This window comes from Rattus rattus, chromosome 3 (genome assembly GCF_011064425.1).
Source record: "Rattus rattus isolate New Zealand chromosome 3, Rrattus_CSIRO_v1, whole genome shotgun sequence".
NCBI lineage: Eukaryota > Metazoa > Chordata > Mammalia > Rodentia > Muridae > Rattus > Rattus rattus.
In genome coordinates, this window is record NC_046156.1 from 169,553,692 (window position 1) to 169,572,450 (window position 18,759).

General features: G+C 40.9%; 1 protein-coding gene across 1 annotated transcript in view; it reads right to left on the bottom strand.

Annotated features, from left to right (window-relative positions):
- Adamts12 (ADAM metallopeptidase with thrombospondin type 1 motif 12) overlaps positions 1–18,759 on the bottom strand; it is a 212,193-nt gene that overhangs the window by 68,457 nt on the left and 124,977 nt on the right. The window contains exons 4-5 of the mRNA XM_032897025.1: positions 5,863–6,059; positions 3,643–3,726 (exon numbers count right to left, since the gene is read on the bottom strand). Coding sequence (XP_032752916.1) covers positions 3,643–3,726; positions 5,863–6,059 — 281 coding nt within the window. The remainder of the gene's footprint in view (positions 1–3,642; positions 3,727–5,862; positions 6,060–18,759) is intronic.

Here is an 18,759-nt window from a genome sequence, read left to right on the forward strand (position 1 = left end):
TGGAACCCCGACCCTTACAGACAATTGGCATGTTTCCCACCACTGAGTCTCTAACATCTTGTAATCCTCTCAATTTTGGGTTTTTGTCTTCTTTCAAGAACTTCAAGGTCTTTATAAAATATAAATAATAGTAAAATACTTCTATGAGGAAGAGGAGGCAGAAACATTGTGAAACTAAGAAATGGTGGTTGGCTCTAAAGAAACAATATTTTCCAGGCACAACAGGACTGGAATACATACGAACTCACAGAGATTTGGAGTATGCACAAAACCTACACAGGTTAAAACAGGGAGTATATGTAAAGTTTCACACCTAACCAAGAAGCTACTTAAAATTAATTTACAACTTACTACTAATACACTGGGAAATGGAAAATTAGTTTTCCTTAACAGAGTATCACTAGGTATATCAACCATCTTTTAGAGTTGGCCCCATGGCCAGGAATAGTTGACCAATACACCACAAAACAGACCCCATGTTTTGGGGTGTGTGTGTGTGTGTGTGTGTGTGTGCTTTTTGTTCTGTTTTGTTTTGGTATACTTTCGTATTCTTGGTTTTCTTTCCTTCTAGTATGTTTTTCTGTTTTTATTTTCAATTTTTTGCTTTTTGTTTTCTTCTTGTTTATCTTGAGGCTTGTTTTTGAAAAAGATGGGGTGGGGAGAGCACTGAGGATCTGGGAGGAGTTGAAGGAGGAATTTTTGTTCACTTACAAAATCAGAATTGGAAAGAGGAGAAGCAATGTGATTTTGACCAATGCAAAGGTGTAATGGCCAATAGGAGCAAGTTCACTGGCAGCGTGAAGCCAGCACTCAGGTATTCCAAGGGAACGCTTTCCTGCCTGCATCCTGGGTCCTTTATCCTTGAAGCCACATTTTTAAAGTCCTGTCTGTAATTCTGCTGGCACCATAGACGGTGAAATTTTCCCTTCTCACACCTTTTCTTTTAATGATTTAAAAATCTCCGGCCACCAGACCTATCTATATCCAAGCATGTCCACACATTCGACTATTATGAAGGAGTGAAAATTGGTACTCTAGAATATCAAACTACAATTTTCAAAAGGTTAATAGTAGAAGTCTTTGCTGTTTGTATGTTTGTTAAGATAAGATCTCACTTCTGGCTTAGGCTTTGAACCCATGGCAACCTTCTTCCTCAGCTTCACAAGTGCTAGGATTCGTGGCATGACCTACTGTGTCTGTTAAAATATAATTCTTCTATGAATACATGGTTAGCATATGTCAAAAATTTATTTAACTGGCAGATGAAGAGACAAGCGAGATGGTAAAAACTGGTGCAAAGATGCAAGAAAGTGAATTAATGCAGCTACAACCAATGGTATACATACTAGACTGAAACTGCTAAATGAGTACAAGGTCAGTGAATGTTGCACCAGCCAGTAAAGCATGTGCTTAAGGTGACTTTCTTTACTGGATGTGAATGTACTTTATCTCTTCTGGACAGAAAATACTGTGTAGCATCCTACCAACTTTCTACAAACCAGCATTTAATTCCACCACCTCTGAGTCCCCATCAATAGCACAGAATAACCAAAGTCCCATCCATAGAGGCTCACATAGACACAGGTAGGCATTTTGCTGGCTTTCCAAGGTTTGAATGAATATTGTTAATAACAGGATCACAGAAAAAGAAATATTAAATGAAGTGGAATACCAGGATGCCCAAAACAGACCCCAAGTAATGAAGTAAAATGGGGCAGGGGTGGGGGAGGAAAGAAATCAAGGATTCAAAGGTAGTTTACAAATAGCCTGTTAACTGATGCTAAAGATTGGTACTGTTAAGAAAATAATAGGACTTGTCTGACATTTGGTGCCTGGTCTCTTGCTGAAGTAGATGTGACTAGGGTTCTTCTGACGAGATTAATTTGTACAATTCGAAAGGCATTTCATGTGCTTGCTCGTTTGCTTCATTTATTAAATTTCACTTTGTAGCTTGATTCATGTTCCGTGTACCATTTTAGGTACTGGAGATGTCACGGAATCAAGACACATCGTTTCTGTACTCACACTGTCCACATGTTATAAAAGTGGAGATACACAAAAGAATGAATAAATATGAAGAATCTTTGTGAGTTATAAGAGCGCTACCATTCTGTGAAGGAGAAGGAGGAAAAGGAGCTGGTTTTGAGTAGGATGGACATTGAGGATTCTCTGAGGAATCAGTACTTAGGTGAAGGCTTAAGTATCTAAAGGGTGTCATCATGTGCAGAGCCAATGGATGAATGTTTGGGATCAATAAGTATAAATACCATAATGTTGGAAAATGCCCACTGTATTCTAGAACTCATTCAGACTCCAGAGTGTAAGGGCTGGGAACAAGGGAGTGAGTGGTCCAAGGAAGATCTGGAAAAACTGAAGAGACAGGCGGCTCAAGATTATGATGAGCTCTGTAGACCAAAGATTATGATGTAGACCAAGATTACGATGAGCTCTGTAGACCAAAAGCATCTGAATCTACGTTTTTAAGAAGTGGAGTCTTTTATGGGTTCTTGAAGTTACTATTTTAAAACCATCTGCTATGGTTATATATAAAATGATCTTCCCAGAGAATGCATTATGGAAATAGTTGGAAGTAGGAAAACCATTTGAGAATTCACTATAGTTGTTCAGGCATAATAGGGAAGACTTGATTCAAAGTAATGGCCACAGAAATGATGAGCCCTGGGTATGTTTAACTACGCTTTGGAGGTGGAACCACTATGGGCTTTGTCGTTAGATTTGGATAATATAGTAAATAATTGCTAGACAGACAGACAGACAGACAGTTTGATGAATAGATTATAGATAATAGATAAAATGAGGTCAGATATGATAGTGCACACACTCAAGAAGGAGACAAACAAGTTTCCGTGAGGTTGAGGCTAACCTGTTTTCAGAGTGAGTACTAGTCCTGCCAGAGACGTATAAGGATATCCTGTCTCAAACACAATGAAAACAACAGTAAGAAGAGTGACTCTCTGGTATATGCTGCTCGTGTGAGCCAGAGCATTTTGACTGAGATGGGAAAGACAATGGTACCAGGAAGGAAAGGCAGTAAGTAGCCATGAAATCTATTTTGGAACTGACCATATTCCAATATTGAATGAACTCTGATCTAGGCATACTATCCCAGATGCTGATGGTACGTAAGTATGAGACTATATGAAATATCCAACGACAAACAATACAAACCAGAAGGCTCGTATCTGAGAGATGTATGTTGTATACCACAGATAAATTAATGGCATGGGAGATATGCATCACTGCACATGCTTCCTAACTTCCACTGAATGTCTCCATCTGTGTATTAGTTACACTGCATCCATTGCAGAACAGTCCTAGTGCCTGCTGTATGTCTGTTTGTATCTTATTAGATGCAATTGTAATCAGGTCATTTTAACACCCACACACACCTATCCTCCCCATACACACCCACATACACATACAATATTTTGAAAATGTTCCCCATCTCTCACTCAAATACTGCTGAAATCTGAACAAAATAACACAGAAATGAGATTTTTCTTCCACTTGGACTTCAAAAAGCCCGTGGAGAGACCTCTTGCTTGCTTGTCAAGAGCTTTCTTAAAAGAGAGGGAGGAGATGGGAAGGCATGGGAAAGAGTGGAGGGAAACCATTCCTTACCTCCTCTTCTTCAAGTAAAATGAGCCGAACCACAACAATGTGCACTGCGTTTCCAATGCTTGGGTTATGAAACAACCCAGTGACCTGGGGTGAGAAACAGAAATCGTTAGCTTTCCATGCAGACAGTGCACACCTGTCAGAGGCATGAATAGCTCCAGAACACCATGTACATAAACACCACAGCATAGAATATGGATTCTTGGTGCAATTCTGAGAAGACTAAATCTCAATTCACTTTGTAATATTTAAAGGCGCCTCCTTCAGGGTGATGGGTTGGACATGTGTTTGAGAAATTCTTGTATTTTATTCCCTGTTATATTGACATCATCATTAACAAAGATAGAAAAATAAAAATGGATTAAAACATATTTTTTCAAGTAATAAAATAAGAATTTCTGCAATCAAAATGAGGATGGTGTGAATAGAAGCATAAAATGTAATTTTCGTTTATAGGACATTCAAAATATTGTGACTAGTAGAAAATTGCCTATATTCATATATCATCAAATAAAAGTAAAAGTCATCTATAATTCTTCCATTCAAGATAACCTATGTTAAGTGGTGTTTATATCTCTTTTTAGTTGTAAACACTCACCTACACGCAGAGTAGACAGTAAGAGAGAGAGAGAGAGAGAGAGAGAGAGAGAGAGAGAGAGAGAGTATCATTAATAGAAACACACTAAGGAACTTTTCTGTGATTATTTTCATAACAGCATTTTAATTCTCCTCACCTGTGACATGAGTTTTAATTGCAACTAATGAGTTTTTCCTTCTTTTCTTTTTTCTTTTTTGTTTTAAAATTTAAAACCTAATGGCATCATTTCCTCCCTACTCCTCTTCTCTTGTCTGACCTCCTAACCTCAAAGTCCTAGTCTCCACCTCTTTATCCATTGTTGTTTCTTTAATGATTGCTACTATTTGTATATGCATGCAAATCATCACACAACTACAACCCGATGAATCCACATATATGTCTGCTCATATATGTTTCTTGGTTGTTGACTTGGTTTGGATAGCCAATGTAGGGTCTTATTCCTGTGAAGATCGATTCTCCTGCTTTGAGCAACTATTATTTGTCTATAGCTATTCATGGCTAGCACTTTAAACCTCCCTAATCACACGTGGCTAGTGAGGCCAAGGATAGTAGATGAAATCCTTTTACCCGTTACTTCCCTTAACCAGTGTGATTCCTAACTGCATTCTTTATACTAACTACTTAATCTTTAGACCCTCAGAGACACGTAACTCTTGATCCTCATCAAAGAAGCTTCTTTTTGCAGCAGACAGAGACCTTAACATAAAGCCATAACTAGTCAAAATGCAGAGAACCAGTGGTCATGGTTGTGCAACCCCAGTTGGTCATTCTACAGCATAGCTCTTGTATCAAGGATCAGATTGATACAATTTATATTCTTTGGAAAAGAATATAAATCAGAGCACAGGACGTCTGCTGTGAGGTTGTGTCTTCTAACCATGACAGGCAAGTTACACCCACAAAATCCCAACAACATGGCTCCCTAAACAAAGCCTTTCTTTTCTTTGGCCTTTCTCTAACCCTGGGTCTGCTTTCCTTTATCAACTAATCACGGAATTGATTTTTGCTATCTCCATGGGGTAAGCCACCTGTTTGGAAAGTAAAGCACAGCAACAGTGAGAACAGAAAGGTGAAACTTGGGGTGGCAATGTGCACCCACTCCAGCTGGAGCTCTTGCTAACCTGAGGAAATCATGCTCAGTTTTGCTTGCCCAAGTTTTCTCATAGACTAAGACTAGCGGGAACTGAGGAACCAAAACCATTCTAAATGTATTAAGTCACTAGACAAGTAACTAACAGATAAATGCAAATGATGAATTATAAATTTTCTAAGAGTACATATTTTTAAGGAACAGAGTAATTCATCCCAAATTTCCACTAGTATGTACTTGGAAAAGTAATACACTTTGTGCATGTGCGTGCATGCCTGTGAGGTGCGTGTATGTTAAAGAACAACAACAAAACATTTATTCTTAAATGTTGTTTGCTTTTGTCATTTGAGACAGAATATCACTACCTAGTGTAAGCTACCCTCAGACTTGGAATCCTCCCATACTGGCCTGCCAGATTTGGGAATTACAGGTTGGTATCATCATACCTGGCAAAAAAAAAAATATGTTTTGATGAGGAGGAAGAACATTTTAAGGTCATCTCTTTGGTCATCGCTGTCCCCTCCCACAGTCATACCATATTCATGATAGTGAGGATGTACGACTCCACGTTCTCACTTCCATGGTACTCTACCATCTTCGTGTCGGCTACCACGAGGGTCTCCACCCATCTCTCCTTGCTTATGGAGCGTCGGGAGAGGCTTCTGCTTGGCCAGTTCTTCCTCTCCCACTTCTCCCGCTGTAGCTCTTGCTTCACAGAGTTATCAAGGCTGTCTGAACATTAAACAGAAGACACAGTGAAAAATCTAATTGTATAAACCTAATTATTTCGCATATAAAAACATTTATTTATATTTGTAAAACTCCAAGGCTGTGTGTTTAGTTTATACTTAATAACTAGTGAAGTGTTCTCATGTACATGTGTGAAACAGAAGCTAAGATCAACTCAAATGAGCCTGAATAAAATTAGTCAAGCTGGAACCTTATGAGGATGTTCAAGAAGTATTTCTTTTAAAATGTTGACTCATTTCAGTGACTAAATCACTGTGAAAGCATATCACAGTCGGTCACAGTGGGTACATTTGTAATCCTGATTACCAAAAGTTAAGGCACGAAAATTGTGGATTGATGTCTATAAGCAGATGAGGGCAGGCACAAGATAAGGCAAGGCTTGTGATTGATTGGTTAGTGAAAAAGGAAGGCAGGGACAGGGTTTTTGTGAGGTAGGAGAGATAAGATGAAGAAGGAGGAGGAGGAGGAGGAGGAGGAGGAGGAGGAGGAGGAGGAGGAGGAGGGGGGGGATTTAGCTCAGTGGTAGAGGGCTTACCTAGGAAGCGCAAGGCCCGGGGTTCGGCCCCCAGCTCCGAAAAAAAAAAAAAAAAAAAGAAGAAGAAAGAAGAAGGAGGGAGGAGGAGGAGGAAGAGGAAGAGGAGAGAAGGGGAGAAGAGGAGAAGAAGGGAGAAGAAGGAGAAGGAGAAGAAATGAAGATGGAGGAAGAGAAGGATAACCCACGCCCTGTGGCTTTAAATAGCCACAGGTAGCTATAAAAATCTTATAAGGGATGCATAATTATAGGGCAATTTGTCTTTTCTAGGTGGACAGTTTATATCAATATCAATTGGCTCTGAGTTTATTGTATGGATGTTTGGTGGAGTGAGAATTTATTGATATAAATCTGATTGATAAATTAACAAGCTTATTAAGTTTTGATTTTATTGGGATACTGGGAATTGTGACTATAACTACAGGGGGGAAATCCTGGGAATGTGAGCAGAGTTCACAGTAGAGAGTCTCAAGCAGGTGGCTGCTGTCGGAGCCAGAGAGTAGCCTGCACCAATGTGAGGCTAGCCATGGAGGCGGAGAGACCACCAGAGATAGAGAGTAACAGGAGGTAGCTTGGCATGGTGCCTGGTGCCCTGAATCTGTTTTTCTACTACAGAGAATGGCATTTTCAAGGCTATCTCAGGCTATCAAAGAGAGTTCATGTTTCAAAAAGAGGTTTAAAAGGCTAGGTGTATAATTCATAAAGTGTTAAAAGGCTAGGGGTTAGTGGTCAAACGCTTTCTTAGCATGTGTGATGCTCTGGGTTCTAAATGTGCATTCTCCCTGTCTCTCTGCCTCTCTCTGTCTCTGTCTCTGTCTCTGTCTCTGTCTCTGTCTCTGTCTCTCTCTCTCTCTCTCTCTCTCATAGGAGTTTTTTCTTCCTTGTTATTTTTCTCTAAATTATTCATTGTTTACTACAGGCAAGGCAGTAAGTATACTAGGACTTAAATGTCAAATTTTAGTCTCATGAATATTTGACATATATATTCCTCTTTCCATTTTACAAGTGAGAAGGCTGATGCACAGAATAGCTGGTTAATAAATTTACAAAAATTACAGTGCCGAGTCAGTCAGTAAATGACCCAGGATTTTTTGTCTCACATTAATGCACTTTCACGTTTAATACAGTGTTCCTGTGGCTATAAATTCCTGTAAAACTGGAGACGACGTAAACTAGGAAAGTGCAGAAGGCTCGTGCATTCTGAGTCGAGAAACCAGAAAGGATCCAAGGGAGCACAGTGATGTTATCAAGGTGATTCAGGCTTTCACGTGGGAACATTTGGTATGTGAGGATCACAGTCTAGAAAGCTTAATCTAAAATGAAGCTGTAGATTAATGGGGAAATTAGAAAAAAGGCTGCATAAATCAGCCTTGAATGACAGGATAATGCAGAGATCACTCGATAACAGAGAGGTCTACAGAAATTCAAAGTGGAGTAGAATCACTGCTTCACCCACTGGGAAATAAATGCTAAACCCAAGTGATGGTCAAGGCTAAAAAGCTACAATGCATGGTGGATTTAGGCAATTGAGGAAAGATAACATGATAGGGGACATGTGCAAAAGGGGCTGGGCTGAGCGAGAGGTAATGAATGACCCAGTTTTCTTAGTTTGGGTTTCTACTGCTATGATGAGTCACCATGACCACAACAACTTGGGAAAGAGAGGGTTTATTTGGCTTCATACCCATGTTGTAGTCCATCAATGAGGACACCAGAACAGAAACTCAAATACATCAGGAACCTGGTGGCAAGAGCTGATGCAGAGGCCATGGAGGATGCTGCTTACTGCATTGGTCAACATGGCTTACTCTGCCTGCTTCCTTACAGAACCCAGAATCACCAGCCCAGAAACAGCACCAGTCACAGTGGGCTGGACCATCCCCCATCAATCATTAACTAGGAAAATGCCATACAGACTTAGATACAGCTTAATCTTATGGAGGGATTTTCTTAATTGAGGTTGCCTCCTCTCGGATGACTGTCATTTGTGTCAAGTTGACATAAAGCTATTCAGCACACTAATCTTTGAAGATTCCTCTTAGGAAGACATTCTCACCTATCTCTTGCCTGTCCCTTATGCACACTCCATAGCCCCAGATCGAACAGAACATGAGAGTCAAGAGGCAAACCTCATATTCCCACCTTAATCTCTGGTGAGCCTCAGAGGCTTGACCGGAGCATCTCAGTGTGTGAGGAGCGCTTACAGGCTCAGGTTATCTCGTTCTGCTGGGAGAGTCTCTCCTGCCGTGAGCTAAGATCTGCTTCTCTGCAATTTCCACTCATTAGTGTTTGGAAGCATCTAGCATAAGCTGCCACCTGAGGCTGTGCTTCATACTTTTAATTGAGACAGCTAAAACCAGCTTCTTGACTTTCTCCCCAGTGCTCATTAAGTTGGCGTTGATTCCTTGGCGTCACTGTGTAAGTGAAGGTGGTAACATTTAAACAATACTGATAAAAGACAGGAAGCACCACCAGGTCTCAGTAAGCCCAAATTCTGTGATTTAGGGCTTTGCTTAAGACAAAGCTATACTCAGAAAAACACTCCAAGGTTATGTAAACATGGAGGGGAGTCCAGTAGAGGGTTAGAGCAGGGACATGGTTAAATTCTTATCTATGGAAGAACAATTTTTTATTTAATTTCTCCGACTACTTTGCATGGTGAAGTATGGGTTCCCAAAGAACTCTCGAGATGATCACTGATTTCTAACCTTTCATACCTGTCCTTATTCCCTGCTGGCCTCTCCTTTCTTCTTGGAAGCTCATGAGAATATTTCAGAATGCTATTTTCAAATCCATGAAAGCCAGGCACTCAGCCACAAAGCCTCTCCTATCTCTTTTCTTTTTTGGAAGAGGCTCTAGCAGGGTTGGCTAAGTAAAAAAGAAAATCCTACCCACAAGGGTTAGATGTAAGCACTTTTCCTTGATTCCCTGCCCCATCCTTAGGCACATGCCACTAAACTGCAAGAGTGCACAGGCTTTTCCACTGAGCTTAAGTACTGGAGTGATAGAGGAGATTCTCTTTGTTACTACTTTTATTAGAATTAATTAAGTGTAAACAATACGAAGTCAATTAGGAACTTTTCATACATGTATATAATTAATTGATTGCATTTACTCTCAAAATTTTTTGTCCCCCTCACTCCTACGGTCTACTTCTGCTTCCTAACCAGTCTGTCATCTCATCTTCTCTCCTCCACTCCCTCCCCCTCCCTCCCCTCATCTCTTCTTTTCTTTATCAGCATTCTTCTCCATTATCCTCATCCATCTAGGGAATAAGACTTGACACATGGTCCTCTGGGGGCCATGCCACACCCAAACTCTGATAGCCCATTCCTTGTTTCTTCAACTTCCTTGGTGAACCTGCTTAGTAAGAACTTTAGTCCCAGTAGTGATCTCCACAAGAAAGCCTGGGCTCCTCAAAGAGACAGGTAATAGGTGCCTCCCATCAGTTATAAATAGGGCATATTCTTCATTTTCATTTAGCTCACTCACCGAGAGCAGGCATCTGTAAGAGACATCAGCAGTAATTTAATAGCTCCCCCTTCACAGGCTGTTATGTCTGGAAAGCCGCACTTCCCCCAGTGACATGCCATGTAGCACTGTTGCCACTAAAGCCAAGCAAGTCTCAGTGGAAAGAGAAGTTTGTAAACCATGTACTCGGTTCTCTACTGAAGACTTGCAACAAGGTTGTCTTTCATATACTGACAACTCCATACTTCACAGGAAAGGAAATTGTGCAGGATCAGATTAGTTTTGCAATCAAGTTCAGCAGTAGACATTTATTGATGAGGACAAGAAGACCATAGGAAGCTTCTCCTGCTCTCCTGGGTGAAATGTGAGTCTCCGAGTTACTCAATAGCTCCCCAGTCACTGAGTCGAAGGCTGTGTCAACAGGGTTTTGTCAGTGTTTAAGCATGTGGGATTCATTACCCACTTGCTTGACTATCTAGCTCTTTGTCTTTATTCTGCCCCCAGCTGCCTTCTTCACATCTGGTCTCCATTGTGAGAACTGCGTCAGCACATTTCTATAAGAGGGTAAGGAAGTGGGGAACACGTGTGGGACAAGATATCAAATCAGTTGAGTTGCTTTTCATGTCTAGAGTTGGCGATGAATGAGATGGGCAATTTATAAAACAATAATGTATCCGATTGTTCTATATTCTCATCTCCTTCTGATTATTGACTATATGAAGGGCTCTTAAAGTGTCTCTTTTGTCTGTATTCTATTTAAAGTTGCTATGTTATGAAGTTTCCCAGTGTCCATCATTTCCTTCTGCCTCTGAGATGTATTCTCAATGAAGCATGGGCAGCATCCAAACTTCTGAGCCCTGGAGGACTTCATTTTGTTTTTCCTGATGCTTATACAGGCTCCTTACCCCTAAATCTAGGGGACATCTGTTTGGGACATCTATGAGCTGCCAATGCTTAGGCTTACAATGCCGTATTTCTGTTCCTTCAGACAGCTGTAGTCACTTCAAGGAGCAGTAAGTACTTAATGCTCCATTACACAGAGAAAGCAATGAGAAAACTTGTCAAGGTGGAGGGTCTCCTAGGTGTTGGAATTCATCAGTGTTCCAGGTTACACCTATAGGGATTCAGCACAATAAACAGTAAATATAGAAAGGTGTCAGCCAGCTAGCTCCCAACAGGCCTAAATGCCTGAACTGAATAATCAAGGCTGGGTAGAAAACCCAGATTGGGATTAAAAATTCTACGACATTGTTCTAATTCAACTAAGACATATTTAGAAACACACACACACACACACACACACACACACACACACACACTGAGATATTGCTACATATAGAAAAGATGCAACATCAAATGCTATTGAGGACGTGGAAACTGGAGTCTCTAACACCCTCACACACTGTGGGTACAAAATAGTGCAAATTATTCTGGAAAACAGTTTGGTAGTATCTTCTGAAACTACACATTCAATTGCCACAGGCTAAGTAGAGTCTTGAACATTTATTCCAGAGAAATGGAGACGTGTGCTAATATAAAAAGAATATAGTGAATGACTATAGCAACTTCAAACATGATAGCCAAGGCCAACCCTGTGACTGGGGTCTAAAACATTGTAGTGCATGGGAGACTTAGCAACAGAAAGGGAGACTACTGTCCAGAAAATGATTATGAATGAAACAAGCCAACTCTAGAAGATTCTATGCTGTGTGTCTGTTGAAACAATATTTTAATGACAAAATGTTATACATTAAAATTAGTGATTTTCGGAAAAGAGCACAGAGAAATAAGGAGCTGTGGTGAGAAGACCAGTATAGCTTTCCAATGGGAGTCTCGTCAGGGTAAAGCTCAGTGTCTGGACTGTGGTATGAACAAAACTACATATTGAACAAAATGTAGAGAATTAGTTATACACGTGATCCTAGTGGATTCTCTCAGGGTCAGTGTCCTGACCGTGAGACAGTATTGTTTTATAAGATGCTGCCACTGGAATAAACTCTAGAGAGTCCATGAAATTTCTGTATTATAGTTATGACTGTTTTTGAGTCTATAATAAGTTTAACAAAATTTTCACTAAGAAAGCTCCAAGCTTATATATTGATAGCAAGATCTATACCTATTTCAACTGTCCTTAAATATTCTAACTATCCCAATACCAATCCAGAGCCAATGGTTCAGCACTACAGCTGATGGCAGAGAGTCCTGACCTTGGGTCTGCATTTCATGCTTAAATAAGCTGAACGCCAAGAATAGCAACGTCAGGACTGAAGAAATGGTGGAGAAAGTGTCGTGACAAAGCCACTATACAAAATATAATCCCAGGCCTGGTAAAGTGTGTGTGTGTGTGTGTGTGTGTGTGTGTGTGTGTGTGTGTGTGTGTGTGTGATGTATTGATAATTTAAAAGAAGATAAGTTTAATTAAATATAATTTGGCTACAAATACCCTGGCTGAAACAAAATTTTCCAGGGTCGATTTCCCAACATCTGGCTCTCAGAACCTATGTTCTCTTCTGGGTATTCCAGTGGGAAGAGGGCACAACTCCTTTCCAAAACTTTAATCTTCCTTCCCACCACTTTGGGCTTTTAATAAATGTAATCTGATGAGTCCCTCTACACCTCCACATCAGCATAGGTCACACAGACCAGTAATCGCTTCCTCTGACAACTTGACTATACAGACTAACCCTGGAAGCAGCTCTGATAAGCCATTCAATTCTCAATTTTAGAGTTACCAAAAGGTTTTCCTCAGACCTTAATGTTGCATATAGCTTAAACCTAATGTATGTGTATGTATGTATGTGTGTGTGTGTGTGTTTATACATACATATACACACATATACACATACATATATGCTTACGCAGGCCAGGGCAAAGGCAGTTTATGATTGCCACACACCATGGGAGCGCCTACTACATCTAGACCTTTCAGATGGCCAGAGTTAGAGTTGGACCTACTCACCTGGGCCCTTTGCAAGCTAGAAACTGACTTGTGGGAACTCAGCTGAAAAAGGCACAAAGCACATGTGACTGACGGCACAATTCCCCACAGCCCAGCTTAAGCCCTCTGAAATGAAGATGGAGAAATCTTCTCAGCCACAAATCCTAAAGCTTGTCCCTTCCAAGGCCCCTATAAATGTCAACTGACAGCAACCTTTCAGGAGTTCGTTTGCTTGGATTGGCTCCAGTGGATTTTCTGAGCACTCACAGAAGGCTAAAAGCCCCCACCCTACCCCACCTATGCCCCACAAGAAGTGTTATTAATGTAACACTGCAAGAGGACAAATAAAGCATGGTGTTCCAAATAGTTAACCTATTACCCTTTATGGGAGAAAGAAAACTGGCCAAATAGTAAAAGTATTGATCTATGTAAAACAATGTTGAGCCTCCAGTCTAGAATATGCCAGCTTATTTGGTTTGCCATAGAATTTCCTGGGATTTGCGCTCTCTCTTGCTCTCTCTCTCTCTCTCTCTCTCTCTCTCTCTCTCTCTCTCTCTCTCTCTCTCTCTCTCTCTCTGTGTGTGTGTGTGTGTTTATGAGTATGTAAAGACTCATGTATTCTCTACCACCCAAGAAGCCTGTATATCTTTCTTTGAATGAATTAACTCACTCAACAAAAGAGGCGATGTTATAAAGACCCAAGAAGAGTGGCCAAATATATTGTATTTTTTTAACTAAAAAATGATAAACTCTACTAGGCAGGAGGGGTTTCTTTTACACTAACTATGCGGAGGTTTTTCTGCTACAAATACCAACCTTTCATTCAGCAAACACTCCTTTGAAAAGCAGACCCAGACCACCTCACAGAAAGCTCCGAACTTCATGGATTCCTGAAACCCCCCCCCCTTCATACAGATGTGAGACTCTGGTGTTTCGGAGTGGGCACTTATCCACCAGAAGTCCTCACCGGCAGCTGGTCACAGGGTGGGCCATCTTCAGTGCATCCCTACAGCCTGTTCAGCACATGTGGGAACATCTTGGGATACAATTTCAGTTCCCCTGGCGGCGTACTCAGAAGCCAGCTTGTTGAATCAAATTGCAATTTGACTTTTATATTTTTAAGAAATTACGGTATGATTTCTGCAGAGACTGCCACCGATTTACTTCCCCACCAGCTGTGTAAAAAGTCTCCCGTTTCCCCCCTCTTCTTTCCAGCACTTAGTAGCTGTTTTTCTTTTGATGAAAGCCATTCCTAGATGTGCGAAGTGGTATTCTAGTGTGGCTTTGCCTTGCATGTTCCTGATTACTGAGGCTGTCTGCTCTTTAATGTATTTACTGGCCACTTCTGTGTCTTTAGATGAATGCCTATCAAAGCAGATTACCGGGTTCCTTAAATGATGCTCGTTGGGGACTTTCTGTCTTCTTTCTTTTGCTAGTGAGCTGTGATTCCAAACATTCTCCACCATTGCTCTGCTTGCCTTACTTTCCTTTCCGTTGCATTCACATATTACGTGAGATGAAGTCCCAACTCATTCTTTCCCCGTGGCTTTCCCGTGTATTTAACGACATAGTTCACCCAGGACTATCTCATGGAACTCTACAGTGCATAACACCATGGCAATAGTGTCTGTGGAGCACAGAGTGAGCTGGGAGCAGCAGTTCTAGATGATGCTAAAATGTGACTTAAGTTTTCTGGTAGCTGAGGTTAGCAAGATGTGCCTAACATAGAACCCTGCATACAATACATATCAACTCAATGTCAAACCCATGCTTCCCCAAAGCCTATACTCTCCTTTAAACTAACCGTGCCTTCTGCCCACTCAACTCCCTGGCCCTATCTCCTTTTCCTTCTCTTCTTCTGTTTATTTTTATTTCTTGACTATTTCTAGATGCTGCTTGAAGCACCCCACCCTTCCCATTTACTGTATTAATTTCCGGCCTCTTATCACTTGATTAAGCAATGCTTGGCAGATTTCTCTGCTGTAAAGTTGCTATTCATCAAATTATAATTAGTGAACACTTCATAAGGAGACTCTGAAATTATTAAATTATTAAGAACTCTTGTTTCTCATTATTTCCTTTACACAATAGTCCCCGTCAAAATGGGTGGCCTTGCTTTCAAAGCTATGGCCTTGCTTTTTATAATTGTTTGTTTGTTTTTGCCATTTTGTTTATATTTGTTAATAGGAATCCCAGTGTAAGGAGTAACTGTGTCATCACCATCATTCTTTAAGTGTTGCATTTGTAAAATATGAATACTTACTATTTACATTTATTTTATTTGATAGATTATAACACCATCTTGTCATTTGTTTTTATTTCATCGATTACGTGGCCTGTGCTTTGGCTGCTGGGTCTTCACTGAATTTGACCCTATAAACTGTCAACATGGTCCACAGCCCTGCTGCCTGGTTCCAGATTCCTTTTGTATGTTCTATGCCAGCCCTCGAACCAGGTACTTCTTTAGCAAGGGGGTTTCTTTTCATAGAGAATGGCATTAGAACTCGTTATTTTACCTCCTTTGCCTCTTTAACCTACCCAACCAGTGTAGGCCACCACAATTGACAAGAAGTGCAATAGAAACCAAGAGCTAGAGAGATGGCTCAGCAGTTAAGAGCACTGACTGCTCTTCCAGAGGTCCTGAGTTCAAATCCCAGCAGCCACATGGTGGCTCACAACCATCTGTAATGAGATCTGATGCCTTCTTCTGGTGTGTCTGAAGAGAATGACACATACATAAAGTAAATAAATCTTTAAAAAGGAAAATAAATGTAAATAAAGAAACCAAGATCTGTGCACCAGGCTTGCTCATGTTACTGAATGAAAACAAGGTTTTTACTCTCTTAGTAAAAAGCCTGGGAAAATACACACACACACACACACACACACACACACACACACACACACACACACACACAAAGAGAGAGAGAGAGAGACGTTGCATATAGCTTAAACCTAGTGTATGTGTGTGTGTGTGTGTGTATTGTATTCACTCTATAATATATATATATATATAAGGCATGCCATGTCATCCTTACCCATATAGCACCATGTAAGCTGGAAACAGCAATTTCAGATGATGATAAAATGTGACATCAGTATTCTATTTGTAGTGTGGGGTTAGCAAGGTGCGTCTATTGTAAAACTCAGCAAACAATAAGCACCAAATACATGTGAACTCCTTGCCTCCCAAAAGCCTACACTCTCCTCTGAACTACCTCTGTCTTCTGCCTACCCAACTCCCCAGCCCCTCCCCTCCTCTCTCTCTCTCTCTTTCTCTGTTCTTATCTACATTGTTCTTATATACATGGATCTGTACTGTCACCTCTGATTCTAATCCATCACTAAATAGTTTACTTAAGACTCCCCCTTTCCTTTGCATTTCTGTTCTCTGCTGTTGCCTCCCCAACTCTTGATATCTACAATATATTTACTTATTTTCTTAGTCATTTGGCACTTTAGGTTTTAGAATTGCTAAGTGACATCTCTACACCAAAGCAAATCTACTGACTGGAGAACACTTTAGATACAGCTTCCTGTTGGCTTCACAACACAGTCAGAACCACGTGAAGTGAGGTGAGTTCTTTACTGCACTGTGCTAATGTGATTTATTTATAGTGCACTTAGATGTATCTGTCTCTGTTTGTTTTCCATTTTCACTCAAACAATACCCTGATGTGCTTTAATTGCTTTTTTAAAGAATGTCAAAAAAGAAATAACTCTGTGGCTGTTGAACTCAAACTTATCCACAAATGAAATGTAGAATTATACTCAAAGAGGAAAAGAGTATAATTGAATTGTTAGAGTAGTTTAGCAAGAGGTCTGCATAGAAATATAAGCCATATCAAAATTAATCTACCACAAAAACAATATGTAAAACAAGTATCGGGGGCTTGTGGGGGAGTGGAGAAGATAGAATGAGAGATTCACACAAATCAAATCTTAGATTACAGTCCTTTCCATTGACACTGAGAAAAAATTTTAAACTCTCTATAAAATAATTCTTCATTTTTAAATTGAGCTAAACTTTTGTGTTCTTCTCTTCTTTTGTGGTTATATAAATATCTTATTACTCAATCGCAAACTTTAGATCGATGTGCTGAAGACCAAGTACAATGATCTTAGTATCTTTAAAGTCTTGCAAAGGAAAAGACTTCTAGCATGATCCCTGAAACAGGTCTTATCTGCATCTTCAACTTGCCTAATAGGTTTTTCTAATTCATATTCAGTTGCTAGTGTTTTCTTAATCTTTAATTATCATCTAACTTATGCTCCTTTCCATCTGCCTTTCGTTTTTCATTGATTAATTTATGTAGTTATTTTACATCCTCAAATCCCCCTCCTCTCCTAGTCTCCCCCTTTCACAACTCCTTCCTCCATCCCCCTTCTCTGAGTAGGGGTTTGCCCACTGGGTATCACCCTTACCCCTGGCGCATGAAGTCACTGCAGGACTAGGTACATCCTCTCTCACTGAGAACAGACAAGGTGAGGTGGCTCAGTTAGGGGAATGGGATTCACATGCAGGCAACAGATTCAGGGACAGCCCCTGCTCCAGTTGTTGGAGGACCCCATGAAGACCAAACTGCACATCTGCTACACATCTGTGGAGGCCTAGTTCCAGCTCATGCTCATCTTTGGTTGGTGGCTCAGTCTCTGGGATCCCTCAAGGATCCAGGTTAGTTGATTTTATTGGTCTTCCTGTGGAGTCCCTATCTTCTTCAGGTACCTCAGTCTTTCCCAGGAGTGTGTGTAGGTGACTAGCTAAGACTCCTAGCAGTGGGGATATGGAACCTTAAGTGGCCACCTCCTGTAGCCAGGCAGGCCCACCAGTGGAGCAATAAGTACACCAACTTACCAAAGTTTTGACCCCAGATTTGTTCTGTCTACAAGAGATGGAGGCAAAGGGATGGAACTAGAACATATCATTCTGTGTGAGGTAACCCAGACCCCAAAGGGCATGGATGGTAGGTACTCACTTATAACTGGATATTAGTCACTTATCCTCACTACAATCCTCAGACCCAAAGAAGTCAAATAATAAAGAAGGCCAAGGGAGGATGGTTGACTCTTTCTCAGAAGGAGAAAAAAAATATGAAATAGATGGAGGGAGGGAACTGGGTGGGAGAGGAGGTGGGGTGAGGAGGCGGCAGGCATCAGGTATAGGGAGAGCAGGAGAGAGAACAGAAATGATCAGTGGAGGGCATCTCTAGGATGTGCCAGGATGGTGGGATGAGGCCCCAGGGTGCTTATGGGGCTGACTCTAGCTGAAACTAGAGTCTAGCAATGGGGAGGGAATATGGATCCTGAAGTAGCCACTTCCTATAGCCAGGCAGGACTCCAAATGGAAGGATAAAGATAGCAAACCATCCACACAGCCTTCAACCTAAAATGTGTCCTTGCCCACAGATGTGTAGGGCCAAGGATATCGCAGGGACAGAGGGAAAGGCTAACCTATGACTGGCCCAAATTGAGACCTACCCCATAGGCAAGAACTAATCCCAGAAACTACTGATGAGATTCTGTTATTCTTGCAGACAAGAGCCTAGCATAACAATGGCCTGAGAGGCTTCATCTAGTAGCCAATGGAAACAGATGCAGAGACCCACAGCCAAATGTTAGATGGAGCTCGGGGAGTCTTGTAGAAGTGTTTCTTCTCTTTTCTAACACATGACTGTGTCATGAAAAGTTCCGTGTGACCATGAGAAATTTGGATCTGACATCAGAAATGTCCTTGATGGTTT